This window comes from Grammomys surdaster, unplaced genomic scaffold (genome assembly GCF_004785775.1).
Source record: "Grammomys surdaster isolate TR1022 unplaced genomic scaffold, NIH_TR_1.0 209, whole genome shotgun sequence".
Classification (NCBI taxonomy): domain Eukaryota; kingdom Metazoa; phylum Chordata; class Mammalia; order Rodentia; family Muridae; genus Grammomys; species Grammomys surdaster.
In genome coordinates this window covers 810,176-826,779 of record NW_021604654.1, presented here as the reverse complement: position 1 = coordinate 826,779, position 16,604 = coordinate 810,176, and the positions used below count along the sequence as shown (strand labels likewise).

General features: G+C 58.5%; 1 protein-coding gene across 8 annotated transcripts; it reads left to right on the top strand.

The window, feature by feature from the left end:
• The first annotated feature begins 1 nt into the window (after position 1).
• Positions 2-12,879, top strand: Sppl2b (signal peptide peptidase like 2B). Of its 8 annotated transcripts, none has more exons than XM_028771593.1 (15): positions 2-108; positions 5,522-5,641; positions 6,415-6,597; positions 6,780-6,869; positions 7,054-7,193; positions 7,280-7,419; positions 7,579-7,675; positions 8,208-8,324; positions 9,275-9,356; positions 9,470-9,544; positions 9,616-9,678; positions 9,782-9,881; positions 10,224-10,301; positions 10,675-10,835; positions 11,535-12,879. In XM_028771593.1, the coding sequence occupies exons 1-15, from the start codon at positions 61-63 to the stop codon at positions 11,775-11,777; spliced, it is 1,737 nt and encodes a 578-aa protein (XP_028627426.1). In that variant the 5' UTR covers positions 2-60; the 3' UTR covers positions 11,778-12,879. The 8 variants fall into 8 exon arrangements, with proteins under 8 accessions (XP_028627426.1, XP_028627430.1, XP_028627428.1 ...); XM_028771597.1 differs by having other exon boundaries at positions 7,277-7,419; positions 10,675-10,890; XM_028771595.1 differs by having other exon boundaries at positions 46-108; positions 11,538-12,879.
• Positions 12,880-16,604: the final 3,725 nt, after the last annotated feature.

Sequence of the window (16,604 nt, the reverse complement as noted above, 5' to 3'; positions counted from 1 at the left end):
CGGGGCCCGAAGGCGTTGCCGGGAAACCTCCCGCCTAGAGCTGCGGTGGGACCGGCGGACATGGCGGCGGCGCGGCTGGCCGCAGCCCTGCTGCTACTCGCGGCCCAGGTGAGCGCCACGGCGGGTCGGCTCGGCCCCGCCACTCCTGACCGTGGCCGTGACCTTGCGGTTCACTCGCTCTCGCCACCGCAGACTTCCGGCGGGGCTTAGCCCGCCCTGCGCCCCGGGGCCCCAACCGCCGCCGCCGCCGTCCCTGCCAGCCTCAGTTTCCCCTTCTGCAGAATGGGGCGAGTCCCCGCGCTCCATCCCCGGAGCGCCCAGCGCTGCCCCCAAGGTGCTTGCAGCCCCGCTCCCCGGCTTCTGCCCCGTGACCTTGGGCGAAGGGGGTCTCCACCTCAGGGTGGATGCAAAAACGCCGGGGACGGGCTTCTGCTGCAGACGCCTCAGGTGTGCGCGGGACGCACCCTGCAGGAGGCTGGCTTTTGGTGTGCTTTGCTTTCTGAGTCAGGTGGCATGCTGGTCTTGAACTCACTGTTTAGTCCAGGCTAGCCTTGAACTATGTGACCCATGCTGACTTCACACTCAGTCTGCAGCTCAGGCTGGCCTCCAGCTCGCTCTGCAGTCCAGGCTGGCCCTGAACACCCTGTGAGGCTTGGATAGCCTGGAACTCAGAGCAGAACACCTGCCTCGTTACCTCACGTGCCGCATGGCAGCCCCTGGCGTGGTTCTTCCTTCTTTGCTTTGTTTTGTGGCTCCAGGCCCGGTGGGTGCGGGCGGTCGGAAGGGCGGCCTGTGCATCCCGTCGTAATCCCGTGTCACATCCGGTGTGCGTGTGGCTGTCCACTCTTCTCTCATGCACTCCGTCCGTGGGACAAGGGCCCGGATCCTTTATAAACAGACTTTTTCTTTTCCTTTTTGAGATTACAGACCTTTGTGACAGGGTCTCCCTGTATAGCTCAGGCTGCTGGTGGGCTTGCAGCTCTGCCTCAGCCTCCGCAGGGCTGGCACAGCTGGCTGGCATGTGCCTCCTTGGTTGGCTGAGCACTGAGGCATTTCCTCACACATGTGGTTCCTGGGCTCGCCACCGTGTGGCCAGCAGCTCCCTTTGGCCGCTTTTATCTTCACACCCTGCTCTTGGCTGGGCGTGAGCTTTTGAAAGTGTGTCAGGGCCTGCTGCGTCCTGCCCGTGGTCCAGGGCTCTCCGGCACATTTAGCAGCCACTGGCCTATCTCTGGAGACTGCCCTCTGTGCAGGGGATGTCCACCAAGGCTGTTCTGGTTTCTCCTTGTCTTTGTTTCTTCTGATGGAGATCTTCCTCTGGCCGTGCAGTCTCTCTTGGCGGGGCCTGCCCTGGGGCTAGCCCTTGTCTTTTTTTTGCTGGTCTGATGGAGGGTTTTTCAGGGACAGTGACAATGACAGGTTCTGAAGGATGAATAGGAGTTTGCCGGGGGTAGGAGAGGAAAGGTGGTGTGGGCGTCAGGTGCTAGCCCAAGGTGTGAGAGGGAGAGAGAGGTGGTGTTTTCCTGGGGATGAGCTGATTTCAGTTTGCATGTGGGGTGTGTTCCTCTTGGGGAAGCTGTTTCCACAAAAAGATGAGACTCCAGTTTGTACTGAGGGACAGAGGCAATGGGGGCAAAGAGTGAGCCTGGCGGGACAGTGACACCATGTGCTTGCGGACTGTACCAGGCAGGTGATGGGTGTCGCCTGGACTTTATCCTGCATGGGTGTAGCTGTATCTAATTTTCCCATATCTGGTGGGGAGCAGGCAAGGTGCCATTCTTGGCGAGGTCACAGCCTGGTCCCGGTGCCTAAGAGTGAACTAACTCTGAGTAAGCGCTAGCCTGGTGGCAGTTCTGGACCCCGTGGCTTTTTGTGATGCTGGCTCAGAGACTTGATCCCAAGGTGTATCTCTCTCTCCCAGGAAGTGTGTGAGTGGGTCTGGGTGGCACTGTGCAGGCCTCTGTTCCCGAGGGTCCCCACCTTCCTTCCCAGGCTGCCCCCATCCTGTTCCTGGCCATGCTGCCTTGGATTCCCGGCCCTTTGAGGTGGTATTGGGGGCCGTGTTAAGTCAGCATGCTGACAGGGCTTCTGGTCTCCAGGTCTTCCAGGTACAACCAGGACACGGTGCCTTGGGACTGGCTCTTGGAAGAGCCTGACCTGTTATTGTGCTGTCCCCTTGGTGATGGAGTAGAAAGGCTGCCATGTGCACTGTGGGGTGGGTGACCATTGAATGCCCCTTTGTGTGGTCAGTGACGGCAGTGAAGAGAGGCAGTTGTACACAGTTCCGTTTTACACAAAAGCCACTTTTCACAGAGAGCCCCTCCTGAGTCCACAGTGCACTGCTGTACTCTGATAAGGGGTGCTCTGCTCTGCAGGCCCCTGTCAGGGCTGCTCTGCTGCTAGGTGGGGGAGGAACCATGGTCAAAGGAATGAACTTATTTGTGTGCCGATAAAACTTTATAAACACAGAAGGCAGGCGAGTTTGGGATGTGAACTCTGGTCTCTCTGTGGCCTCCAAATCCCTTGTGGAAGGAACTTTGTGGGAGGCTGGTGGGCGTCTAGAGCCACACTGAGGGTGCTTAGAGGTGGGCTCTGATTCTTCCCGGAGTGGAGGGAGGTTCAGGAGGAGGCCACAGTGGGAGAGTGGCTCTTAGACCAGCTGCTCTGAGCCCTGTGGTCTCAGTTGTCCTCTGCCCCTTCCTTTCCCTGAACTGGTGATAGCCTCAGCTCAGGGCTTTCCTGGGGCACACCCAGCCTCCTGGAGAGGCAGACAGGGATAATATCTTGGGGACAGTTGGTGCCAGGGGCTCAGCTCTCTTTGGAGAGGAGTAGAGCCAGCGTTGGGTTCCTGCAGGAGAAACTTGAAAATAAGGTCCTCAGCTGCTTGCACTGTGTGTGGTCAGAGTCTCCAGTGAGGACTGGGGCCACCTGGGCCTCAGGGCCTCCTGCAGGCTGATCTCTACCCACAAAAGCTTGCAAGCCAGGTGCGTGTGAAAAACCCAGGTATTCTGGCGGGGACCCTGCCACCTGCTAGCTGCAGGTTGGTGTCCCTCAGTGTCTCAGGCCAGTGCTCCCGTGCTCCCTGCCTGTTTGTACAGCAGGTCCTCAGGTGACACCCAGTCTCGGCCTGAGGGGTTTGCAGCCAGGAGCGAGCTCTGAGAGCCCTGGTTTCGAGTGACTTCTGGGGAGATGTAAACAAAATCTGTTTGCCCCAGATAGGTCACCCACACAACAGAAGTGACTCCACCCAGGTGGAGCTCAGGAGAGCAGTGCGCTTGGGGTGTCCTTACAGGAACATGGGTGGCTGTCCCTGGAGAGCAGGCAGCACAGGTCCTGGGTGTGCATGCCCAGGGCTCCCGACAGGCTGGGCGGGCAGCCTCTGTGACCACAACAACAGGCCTTTCTGAATTTAGGAGAGTTATGGTAGAGGCCTGAGACTTAGCTATGGAGCCCCTCCTAGTCCTTCCTCCATGGGCCCTGCCCTGAGCTCTGGGAGCCTGGTGTGTAGATACAGTTTTCTCTGGTGAGCGGCGACCATGGGATCCCTGTCCCCAGCAATAGTGAGCTCTCCTCAGGAGCTTGGCTTGTTTACTCTGTGACTGGCCAGGCTGACAGTAGCCATGATAGAAAACACAGCTGCGCGGAAGGTATCTTGACAGGCACATCCCAGACATTCCTCAAAACTATAGTGGTGTGGGGAGGGCGTCACCTTGTTGGTAGAATGTTTATCTAGCACAGCTGCAGCCCTGGATTCCATAGCTGCCCTCAGAGAACCAGGCACACCCCTGTCATCCCAGCACTCGAGGTGGGTATGACAAGATCAGCTGAGGGTCATTCTCAGCTACAGAGTCAGATGCCAGCCTGGGCTACATGAGACCCTGCCAACGATGGTGCCAGCCTGGGCTACATGAGACCCTGCCAACGATGGCGGCTACATTCCTGCTGTAGACTGTGACCTTCCCAGCCCAAAGCCTTTGCCCTGCTTGACGGCACCGCCTGCGAGCTGTGACTCAGGCCTTAGAGCTGACCGGATGCAAGTGCTCCAGCGGGCGCTTCCCCCATGGCGTGGGCCCTCGGCCTAGCAGGTTGTTGGTTAAGTTACTCTAGCAGCTCGCCGGGAGCGGGTTGTCTGCTCGGTCCAGCCTGATCTCTGGTCTTCAGTATCAGGGACCTGCTATGCTGTGACACTTCATGGCGTTTTTACAAACCTGTGGGACTCTGTAAGACTCTCAAGGATTAGCATTGTGTAATGAAAGTTCAATTTTAAGAAATCATTTTGTTTGAGTCTGTGTGTATTTGTATGCATAAGGAGGTCAGAGGACAATGTGTGGGGGTCTCTTCTACCCTGTGGGACTCCGGTCCTCAGGTGGCCTTTGCCTCCTGGGCTACCTCAAGGCTCTGTACTGAAAACCTTGTGGAGGCTGGACAGTAAGGACCGATTGGCCTTAAGTGGTTACCAAGGATACCAGAAAGAACAGGCTGCCCCTTTGCAAGTACAGCCCTGGAGTAGTACTTCCCCTCAGCAGGGACAGGCCAGTGCAGCAGCGTGGAGGGACACATGCCTCTCTGGTTTCTTCTTTCTGGGTACTGCTGCTGTGGGGCTGAGCTCTGGCCACCCAGGGCCCAGGGTGGAACTCCCTGTGCAGACCAGGCTGGCCTCTAACTGACAAGCCTCTTCCTGAGTGCTGGCATTAAGCCACTGTGCCTAGCTTGTCACTCCACTAAGGGTGGATCTGGGGTTGTCAGTCACCTTGTTAGCACTGGTCTAACTCACTCTCCCAGCTGCTAGAGCTAGCCTGCACCTCCATATCTGCCTCCCTCTTCCCCAGTTTCTGCCAGATCAGAGGCCTACAAGAAGGCTTAGCCTTACTCAGGGCATAGGCTCCTGGGCAGACTGCTGAGCCTTGCCTGTGTCTTATGGGTTGTACATGTCCCTCCTTAACTCCATGTGTGGTTTTGGGGGTATCCCCCGCTCAAGGCCACAGCTGGGGGTATAGGGCATCCCCCCAAGCAATCATTGCTTCTGTTCTAGGACCCATGTCTCTACTGTAGCTCAGAGAGCTGGGCTGCGTTCCTTCAGCCCTGTGCAGCCCCAGTAGCAAACCACCAGGGAGAGGCCAAGGCAGTCCTCACAGATGCCAGTGAAGGGCTGCAGGACACTGCCTGTGAAGCCTGGCCCTACTCTGCAGGCTCCCTCTTCATAACCGGGTGTGATTGGCTGCTGCAGGCTCTGGGGTGGTAGCATCAGCTGTCCCAAAAGCTGAGCCCTTGATCAGAAGAGTGCAGGGACAGCAGTGAGGGAACGCCTCCTTTCTGGGACAAGGTTTCTGCAGCCCAGGCTGGCCTTAAACTCAGCAATTCTCCTTCATCAGCCTCCAGAGTCCAGGGCTGATTGGCCTGTGCCACCGTGCCCTGCTCAGGAAGCCACTGCCATCTCTGTCTCCTCACTGGCATCCTCACCAAGTCAAGTGTCCATGTTGCCTCTGGCACCTATGTCCTTACTGCTGTCTTGTCATTCCAGGCGGCCTGTGAGTTTGGTGTACTGCGAGTGGTGCCCCACACCAGTAGGACCCGGGGCAGGGACTACTGTATCCTCTACAACCCACAGTGGGCTCACTTGCCACGTGACCTCAGCAAAGTGGTGAGTGTCACACGAGACCACACTACCTGTGACCTGCCTCCTGCCACTCACCTGGGAGTCCGTGGGTGGCCCCTCTGTCCCTCTGGGCCTGGGCTCTCATGCTCAGCAGTGGCAGCTGGCTGAGGGCTGTGGGACCCTGGTCAGACAAGGCTTGTCACCACTACTGGTCTGTGACAGATAGACCAGGTCAGAGGGCACCTCAGGAGTGACAGAAGAGGGCAGGATGGTGCCAGGGCCTGGCATTACACACCCTCAGCCTGTGCTGTGGTTCATCTTAGCCCTCTGAGTCTCCCCGTGTCTGCCTGTCCTCCCAGGCTGTTTCCCATGGAGGGAGCTGTCCTCTGAGCGGGCCTCTCCACCCTTCCCATCCACATCAATGCTGTGTGCGTGAGCTTCAGTGACGTCTGTGTGAGCGCATGTGTGGGCTTGTGTGTAAGTGGCCCCAGCCTCCAGGCCCAAGGTCTCACAGTAGGGCAGCATGGCTTTTTAGCCTTGAGTGATGCTCATGCCACACTGTGACCTGTCCAGGCATTTGAAGGACGTGCAGTGTGGGTGGTGAAGGGTCTTGTGAACCCTGGGTGCACCAGTTGTTAACCTGGCATGTTGTGGGGACACATGCATCCCTCACAGGATCCTCCACAGTCCACAGGCCCCCAGTGCAGCTGGGGTCAGCAGGCCTGGCTGTCTTGGTGTGGTATTGATAGGGTAGTTAGCATGGCTGCTCCGTGACTTTTCTATGGGACTGGGTAGCCCTGACCCCATCCCCTCCACAGTCTCTCCTGAAGCTTCGAGACTTGAGTGCAACCCAGCTCTGTTCCTACCTTGACGTTCCTGCAGAAGACTTCACCAACCAGATCACCATGGTGGCCCGGGGCAACTGTACCTTCTATGAGAAAGTGCGGCTGGCCCAGGGCCGTGGGGCACGCGGGCTGCTGATCATCAGCAAGGAGAGGCTGGTAGGGCGCTGGCTCGCTCGCTCACTCAGGCTCTGCTGCCTCTGCGGTGGGGGAGCGCATGGGGAGAGCCCTGTAGAGCCTGAACCCAGGCCTTACTGCCCTTCTGCACACAGGGTGCCTGAGAGGACTGGAGTTGTCCAGCCGGAGGGCTGGGGTGACCCTACACTTCCTGTCCACTGCAGGTCCCTCCAGGAGGCAACAAGACACAGTATGAGGAGATAAGCATCCCCGTGGCCCTGCTGAGCCACAGGGACCTTCAAGACATCTTCAGGGTAGGCAGCAGGGCAGGGTGGTGGGTGGGGCTTAGAGTCTGGGTCCTGGGCTCAGGCCCTGTGAGTTCTGGGTCTTGGTCCTAACAGTTGACTCAGGGTTGGATCCTGAGGGTTCTGGGTAGGTCTGGGGTGAAGCTGGGCACAGCGATGCCCACCCTCTGAGCCCAGTCTCCTCTGGGGACAGCGCTTTGGCCATGAGGTCATGGTAGCCCTGTACGCCCCGAGCGAGCCGGTGATGGACTACAACATGGTCATCATCTTCATCATGGCTGTGGGCACCGTCGCCCTCGGTGGCTACTGGGCTGGCAGTCATGACGTGAAGAGGTGAGTGCAGCTAGACCCCAGGCACCGTGGACGGGGCCGGGCTGCATGAGCTGTGCCCCCGGGTGACCCCGATGTTTCCCAAGAAGGTACATGAAGCATAAGCGAGACGACGGCCCCGAGAAGCAGGAGGATGAGGCGGTGGACGTGACGCCGGTCATGATCTGTGTATTTGTCGTCATGTGCTGCTTCATGCTGGTGCTCCTGTACTACTTCTACGACCGCCTCGGTAGGCCCTCGCCCACCCGCGGAGCCCCGCCCACCCGCGGAGCCCCGCCCACCCGCGGAGCCCCGCCCAAGAACCAAGGGGCCACAGCTGCCTCCTTGATTTCTTGCCCTTCCTGCCCCTCGCTGTTGCCGTGCCCCGCCCACCTGCTTGGCTGCGCAGTCTATGTGATCATCGGGATCTTCTGCCTGGCCTCCTCCACCGGCCTCTACAGCTGTTTGGCGCCCTGCGTGCGCAAGCTGCCCTTCTGCACATGCAGGTGAGCCCTGGGCCTGACCAGTCCCTCCCCCCTCCCCCTCCCCCCTCCCCCTCCCCCCTCCTCCCTTCTCCCGTAGTCTCCTACCCTCCTGGCGCGTTCAGAGAGCCAGGAGGTGCCCTCTAAGTGCTGATCGTGGGTTGGGTAGGCTTTGGGGCTCCAGTCGCCTGTGTGCTGTACCCCTTCCTGTCTAGCCGAGCCACAGGTTATTACGCAGGGGTCCCAAAGAGTGAGGCCAAGGATGGTAAGCTGGGAAGGGAGTGGCAGCGTCATAGGCCTCCAAGGCTCTACCTGCCTCCGGAGCAGAGCCACCTGTGGCTAGGTGAGGGGAGCCCCAGTCACTGTGCCAGGAGCCGCAGGGTAGAGGCCTTTGCGGTTGCAATCTAGAGCCAGAGGGAGCCAGCTCCTACTCAGGGCTCCTACTCAGGGATGAGAGGGGACAGCAGGCACAAGCCAGGAGGCGGGGCTCAGGGAGGTGTGCCCGTGAGCTGGACGTGCTGTGGGAAGAGGGACACTGACGGGTGGTCCCTTCCAGGGTCCCTGACAACAACCTGCCGTACTTGCACAAGCGCCCGCAGGCCCGCATGCTACTGCTGGCGCTCTTCTGTGTCACTGTCTCTGTGCTGTGGGGGGTCTTCCGCAACGAGGACCAGTAAGTGCTACCATGTCCCAGGCTCTGCTGACGTCCACTCTGTGGGCTTCTCACTGCTGTCCTTGGGTGCCCCCGCCAGCGAGGCCTGGGGCTTCCCATCCGTAGGGCTGCACACCACGGCTGCCGCCTGCCCGGGTCCCATTTCATTTAGGCCTGGCCAAGAGCCCATACGCCGATAGGAATCTAGATAAGGGTTCTGTCCATCCTTCACCCAGAGCCTGGCCTGGCCCAGAGCCACTGTTTGTCACTCACATCTTGGCGTGTGGGCTCAGGCAGCACCTGATGCCCGGGTGCCACTTGTCATCCACCCCCGTGGTGATAGGAAGCTCCATTTTCTCCTGCAGTGAATTCCCACGGGGCTTTTATGCATACACACCCCCTTCAAGGCAGAGGCCTGGCGCCATGGCCCTGAGGACAGCCTGCCTGTCCCCACCTGGCTCCTGGCCGTCACTGACACCGCCGGCACAGCCCGAGCACTCCTGGCTCCCGTGCTGCTTGGCGTGCTAACAGATATGCTGAGAGAGGGAGCCCAGCTCCCACCCAGACTTACCTTGTCCCTGCTGTCCCCACATGTCCTAAGGCTGCCTGCAGTGGCAGTCAGAGACAGGAAGCCTGCTTCTGCCCTTCACACTGGGCTGCAAGGCCCTGGCCCTGGCTCTGGGCAGGCCCCACTCCTGAATTGCTCACTTGTGTTCTGGGAAAGCTGAGGTATGACAGGAACCGTCACGCTGCCCTGTGCCCCCATGGGGCCTGGCTCTGCTTGTGCTCAAAGCTGCTCTGTGGTGCTGGCTGTTGGCCTGCCTCTGCGGCCCTCCTGCTTCTGGGGTCCGAGGGCTTGTGTGAGCAGGGTGGGTGGAGCTTGTAGTAAGGTGGCGCTCCTGGTGGAGGCTTGGTGTAGGATGAGGCAGGGCCGGCTCGCCTCATGGAGTGTGCGCGCGTTCTCCTCCCAGGTGGGCATGGGTCCTGCAAGACACCCTGGGCATCGCCTTCTGCCTGTACATGCTGAAGACCATCCGCCTGCCCACCTTCAAGGTGAGGGCTGCCAGTGGGCAGGGCATGCACAGCCCCTGTGGAGGTCCGAGGGCCTGGGCGCCCATGGGTCCGGGTGCTGGGGTCTTGAGTGTGTGCGACTGTGGCTCCTGCAGGCCTGCACTCTGCTGCTGCTGGTCCTCTTCGTCTATGATGTCTTCTTCGTCTTCATCACCCCCTTCCTGACCAAGGTAGGTGCCCTCCGCCCTCCCAGCTGCCTGCTCCCCTCCCCCTCCCCCGGCTGACAGCCTGTCTTATACAGAGTGGCAACAGCATCATGGTGGAGGTGGCCACCGGGCCCTCGAACTCATCCACCCATGAGAAGGTACGCCACCCTGCCACAGGGCCGTGTGTGGGCTGTGGGCCAGCAGGTTGGTGGTTGTGAGCAGGTGGGCGGGTGTCCGGGCTGAGCCTTGCTCTCCCCACAGCTGCCCATGGTGCTGAAGGTGCCCAGGCTCAACACGTCGCCTCTCTCTCTGTGTGACCGGCCCTTCTCCCTCCTGGGCTTTGGGGACATCTTGGTGCCAGGTGTGGGCTGAGCGCGCGCGCGGGGCGGGTGAGCAGGTGGGCTGTGGGGCATGACGCCCATGTGGGGAGTTCAGGAAGGGTCTGGTGGCAAGATGGCCTCCCGGGTGGTGAACGGCTGTATGGCCACGCCTGCTGGGTCCCCCCACGCTGCATAGGTGATGGGTGTGCTCATTGTCACCATCCATGTAACAGGACCCTCCAGGTCCCGATTCCCCTGTGGGGACACTGACTACTGGCACAGACAGGAGATGTGCTGAGGTGTGGGCTGGTCCTGCGGTCCTGTCTCACTGTGGTCGCCCATGGCCGTGCCATAGTCGTGGTGACTCTGCGTCCTCCCCACAGGGCTGCTGGTGGCCTACTGCCACAGGTTTGATATCCAGGTGCAGTCCTCCAGGATTTACTTTGTGGCCTGTACCATTGGTAGGTGGTCACACTGCTGTCCCGCTCTTCTCTGCCTTTGTCTGTCACCTTCTGGTCCCCAAGTCCCAAGTTCCACATGGCTGGTTTTAAGTGTCACCTAGTGGGGCTGGGCTTGAGTGGTTGGGTGCCAGCATTGCTTCCCGCACCGGCCTCCAGGGCCACCTGCTGTCCTCGCCGGCCTGCACAGCCCTGGGCTTGAGGTTTCCAGTTGTGCTGCCTCAGCTCCCACAGTTCTGGGATGCCCCGCTGCAGCCAGTGCTCTCCCCCAGCACTGCCCTTGCTCACCCCCCACCTTGTCGTCCACTGTGGCGCCCTGACTAGGCATGGCTCCCCGCCAGGTGCCTCTCGTCTGACACTGTGTCTGTCCCTGCAGCCTATGGCCTGGGCCTCCTGGTGACCTTCGTGGCGCTTGTCCTCATGCAGCGTGGCCAGCCTGCGCTCCTCTATCTCGTCCCTTGCACACTGCTGACCAGCTGCACCGTGGCTCTGTGGCGCCAGGAGCTGGGCGCCTTCTGGACGGGCAGCGGTTTTGCGGTGAATACCAGTTTGCTATGAGTGCGGCGATAGCCCCCTAAGGCCACCAGGTCAAGTTGAGTCCAAACTCCTTGTGCTCCCACTGAGCCCCTGGCCTGGGTCCCTTGCTTCTGGAAGGTGACGCTTTGGGCTTTCTGGTTCCCTGTGGGGACTCTCTGGATGTGGCCTAAGGCTGGGAACACTTCTGCCGCATTGCAACGCCCCCTCCCCAGGCCCCATACCAACCAGAGAGGGCGGAGGGTGTGGCGGACAGCTCGGAGAAGATGAGGAGATGCCCACCTCAGGCAGTGGGTGCCACATGGCTCCCAGAGATGAGCCTTGCCTCTTAAGTGCGTCTTCCTGGGGGCTCTGTACTCCCCAGGACTTTGTTGGTGTCACTGAGGCAGCCGCTGGGCTACACAGGGATCTGCTTGTGGTGCTCACAGAGAGCTCTTGGACCTGAGGGCCACTGCTCCCTACAGGCTGGAGGAGCACCAGGGGAGTGGGGAGAGGGAGAGAGGCAAAGACAGCAGTGGTCCCATACATCCGCCCCAGGAAGTGCTGGCCCGGATGGGGCTGGGTGGTGGGAGCTGGGTGTGTCTGGCTCTGGGCAGTTGCTGCATGCCTCCTGCTCTGAGGGTCCTGCACCCGTGTGGGTTCTGCCCCATTCAGAGTCTGCTCCCAACTGGTCCTGGTTTCATAGCCCTCTCCTCTCTCCAGAAGGATGCTCCCCAGTCCCCATGGGCTGCAGCCCAGGGACCTGTGCCGTCAAAGGATGTGGGTGCATCCCTCTCCCAGCATCCTCCAGGTGAAGAGCTAGCCAAGAGCCCCCTGTCCACTGAGGAGGCAGGAGCCTCAGACCCTGCCAAGGATCCTGACAGCCCTGTGGCCAGTCCCCTCAGCCCCTCAAATGGGGACCAAGCCCAGCCTGTCCCGGTGGTGAAGCCAGAGACTTCGGCCTAGGAAGAAGAGATGCGAGAGCTGGTCCCTCAGAGCCTTCCACACCACACAGATGCCGCCGGCCACCTGGGACCTGCAGGAGACAAAGGCAGCTGCCACCCAGCAGGGTGACACGCCTGCTCCGTGTCCCCCTAACACGGTGCTCAGCCCTCTGAGGCCTCACGTCCGTCCTCCCCACAGCTGCATCCCAGTGCCCAGCTCTGCTCTCACCAGGATGAGCTTGCCCTGCTGCCCACTCAATGCTAGGCCGCTGCCTTTGGTGCTTTGCTGACGCCCGCCTTGCGGATGCCCCTGCGGCTGCGCCTCCTCCATAGGACTGGGCTCTCTGGGGCCAGGGCAACAACCCCGACAAGCAGGTTCCCGTGTCGGGAGCAGCCTCCAGGGGCCTGTTTGTGGGCTCCCTGCCCAAGGGCCTGGGCTTACACAAGGGGCCCAGACCCCTTCAGGAGAGTCCACGCCAAGACGGAGTTGAGAATTCGGGCCACTGCTCCAAGCCGGCAAACGGCTCCAGCTCCAGGTTCCGCAGTGTGCAGCATGGTGGGAACTGGCCAGGTGTCCATGGGTCCATGTCCCCAGCAAATTGATCAGCTCAGATGTGCAAGTCTTCCATGCAGTAGCCACTGCCCTTTGCCCCGTCAGTGGCTTCTGGACTAGCGTCTGTCCTCTACCTCACCAACCAGGCTCTGGGCTCCATGACAGATCTGCCTGCCTGCAGGGAGCCCACCACACATGCTGCATGTCACTGAGGCACAAGCCACGGTCCCCACCCGCCGTGGTGGAATCTGGGAGCCATGGCCACCCACACTTGCATGGAAAAGGGTGTCTGCTGCAGGGTGATGAGCAGTGACAGCTGGGCGGTCCTCCTAGAGCTCTGGGGATGATAGGAGGGAGGACTCCCCCTCGGCATCCTGTCTAACCAGAATGGATAGGCAGAGGAACACTGGGCCCAGCCACCTGCTTCTGCCACATGGACTTGACAAGCCATTTTGTATTGGGTGTCCAAGCAGTCCTTCCGCCTCTGAGGTGGTCGGAGGTGCTCTGCGCGGTGCCGCCTTGAGGGCCCTGGCTTCAGGTTGTCAGGGGATTAAACAGCTTTGGTATTCAAGATGGCCTCCTGTCCTGTGAGGGCACTGGAGGCCTGGACACCTGAGGGCATAACTGTCAGTTCTCTGGTGCCCTGGGGTTGTGCAGAGGCCTGACTTAGGAGCCCTGCTGATCTCATCACTGGTCCCCCATGATGCACTTCTTTCCTTTGTAGGAAGGGAATCTCAGCTGTGTCAGGACCAGAGATGTGTAGTCTCCAAGCCACTGCAGAGCTGCCCAGCCTCAGCCGGGACTCCCAGAGCGCCCAGCACACTTAGAGCCAGGCACATCTCTGAGGTCTTGGCCAGCCTGCTCTGTACACCAGGTGCCAGATCAGGCAGGGCTGTGTAGTAAGACCCTGTTTTCAAAAGCGAAAAGCCAGGCAGTGGTGGCGCACGCCTTTAATCCCAGCACTCGGGAGGCAGAGGCAAGTGGATCTCTGAATTAAGTCCAGCCTGGTCTACAGAGTGAGTTCCAGGACAACCCGGGCTACACCAAGAGACTCTGTCTCAGAAAAACAAACAAAAAAGCAAAACAAAGCAAAAAAGGGACACAGGCCTGGGGACTGCAGTTAAAGCTCACGGTCTTCCTGAGTGCTGGTTAGTGGCTCTGAACAGGCGTGACTCCCTGGGCTCATAGCTGTCCTTAGCCCTGGAGGACCTGCATTCATGCTCATGCAAGAAAAACCTCCTTTTTCTTTCTTTCTTTTTTTTTTTTTAATTTTTTTCCCCCTTCAGCTTTTCAAGACACACTTTCTCTGTGTAGCCCTGGCCATCCTAGAACTTGCTCTGTAGACTAGGCTAGCCTTCAACTCAATGAGGTCCACCTGCATCTGTCTCCCAAGTGCTGGGATTAAAAGCGTGCGCCACCAATGCCTGTCTCTGTCTTCTTTTCTGAGGCAGGTTTATGTAGCCCAGGCTGACCTTGACATCATAGAAACATGTAACTGGGGATAACCCTAAGCTCCTGGTCTCCCTGTTCTCCACCTGGCGCTGGGATGACGGTTGCCTGCTACTGCAGCCCATCTGTTCAGTACCGGCCATGGAGCCCAGGGCTGTGTGCATGGGAGAGAACACTTGACCCATGACACCCAGCCCGATCCTCTCAAACTCCGCTGTGACCCAACCACCCCTACCCCGACTATGTGTTCCTTGGGTCCATCTATTTATTTATTTTATGAATGTGAGTACTGTAGCTGTCTTCAGACACACCAGAAGAGGGCATCAGATCTCATTACAGATGGTTGTGAGCCACCATGTGGTTGCTGGGATTTGAACTCAGGACCTCTGGAAGAGCAATCAGTGCTCTTGACCACTGAGCCATCTCTCCAGCCCCTGTTTCTTTGTTTTAAAGATGTTTATTCATTCCTGAATGTGATACTGCACACTTTAATCCTACCACTAGGAGACAGAAGCAGGAGGAGCTCTTGAGTTCAAAGACAGCCTGGTCTACAGAGTGAGTTCCAGGACAGTCAGGACTATACACAGAAACCTTGTATTGAAAACAAAACAAAAAGAAAAGAAAGAAAAAAAAACTCAAAAGACAAAAAGGAAAAAAGTCGTTTTAGATCAGAGTAAACCTATCCATATGCCCATCCACCCATCCATCCATCCATCCATCTGTCCACCCACCCATCCACTCATCCACCCACTCGCCCGTCCATCCGTCCATCCATCCGTCCATTTATCTCTATGGACACGCAGCTGCTCCTCCCTCTCACTTGCTGTCCAGCCGTGAATGTGCTAAAACTGTTTGAGACGTTGCTTTAAGTCTCTGTGATTATAACCTGGAAGTATTCTTATATTCTTTTCCACTGCTGAGTAATATTCCACTACGTGCCCCGACTGCACTGTTGGTTAATTTATTGTCAGTGAGTGTTTCCACATGACCAACTTTACAGTGCCTTCTCCCTGCCTGATCTGTGGCTGTGTGGTCCCATCTCACTGTGGACTCCCCCATCAGTTTATGCATCCATTCAAGCATCCGTCCATCCATCCGTCCCTCCTCACCCATCCCCTAGTGAGTACCTGCGCCTCAGATACTCCTCCAGGGCTGCAGGTGAATCCTGGGTAAATTCCAGAACCACCTTTTTCCAGGGTAGCTCAGTCTGGTCAAAGAGTGAGGTCTGGGTCTGCTCTGGAGACTTGACCCCAACACAGGGGTTGGGGGGGACTTGACCTCCACATGGGACGTCCCCAGCTCTAAATTGAGGGGCTGCTGACAGGGCAAGCTGCCTGGAGGAGGCAGTCATTGGAGTCATTTAAAGGACCCCGGAGGAGAGTCTTTAAAGGCTGGGTGGATTCCAGCTAGAAAGGGATGGCAGGGTAGCAGAACATGGGGGATTTGTCCCTATTGGCAGGGTCTAGTAGGCTCTAAGAAGTCCCAGGCATTGGGTTCTAGAGTGAGGATCGAAGTAGCAAGGTGACACAGGTGTGCCTGTGAAATGAGCTGACAACACCACCCTGCAGATGGTAGCCTTAGATATGATGGAGGGAGCCCAGCTTAAACCCAGGGTTCTGGAGGGTTCCACCTGTCACAACTCAGCTACCGTGCCACGGGATCATCAGGCACCGTGCCCGGTGCACACAGCACCTCACCTGCTGGGCCTCTGCAGGCAGCAGGGGACATGGGTTCAGTGTTTGAGGTAGGGGCTTGGCTGGGGGTCAACTGGAGAGAAGGCCAGAGGACACCCACCCAGGCGAGGCTTCAGGGACGCCCCTGCTCCCGCCTGTCCATGGCTCCTTGCGGCTTGCAGCCATTCTCCCCAAATAAATAAGAAGGCAGAAGCATGCTTCCACCAACCGGTGTAGGAAATGGCCCTGGATGGAGGACGCTTGGCCCTGAAGGTGCACATCATCAGTCCAAAGAGCAGAGTTCACATTCCGGACCCTGGGCCAAAGCTGGGTGGACATGGCTGCCCTCCGGTAATTCCAGCCTGGAAGGGAATCTCAGAGCAAACAGGCCATAGAGAGAGGCGGGTGGAGGAGTCACAGCTCAGGGTTGAGCACTTTGCTGCTCTTGCAGAGGACCTGAGTTCAGTCCCCAGCACCCATGTTGGTAAGTTTACAACTGCATGTAGCCCCAACTTCAGGGGAATTAGATGCCTGGCCCACTGTGGTGTGCATGCATGCACACATGCACACACATACACACACACCACGCGATAGTTTGGTTTTTTTGTTTTTTTTGTTTTTTTTTTTTTTTGAGACAGGGTTTCTCTGTGTAGCCCTGGCTGTCCTGGAACTCACTCTGTAGACCAGGCTGGCCTCGAACTCAGAAATCCGCCTGCCTCTGCCTCCCAAGTGCTGGGATTAAAGGCGTGCGCCACCATCGCCCGGCCCACGCGATGTTTTTTAATTGCAAAAGCAAAAACAAAACAAAAAACAAAAGGGGTATCCTGGAACACACCTTTAGCATTTAGGAGGCAGAGGCAGGAGGATCTCTGTGAGTTCCAGGCCAGCCTGGTCTACATAGGGAGCTCCAGGCCTGCCTGATCTACACAATGAGATCCTGCCTCAAACAAACAAAAACAATTCTGGGCACTGGTTGGCAGAGAGCTTACATGACATACGTGAAGCCTGGGTCTGTCCTCAGTACTGCATGTGTACAATGCCTGTCATCCCAGCGCATGGAAGGTCAAGGCAGAAGATCAGGAGTTCAAGGTCACCCTTGGCTACAAAGACCCTTCCAGAAGAAAGGTGAGAGAGAGAGAGAGAGAGAGAGAGAGAGAGAGAGAGAGAGAGAGAG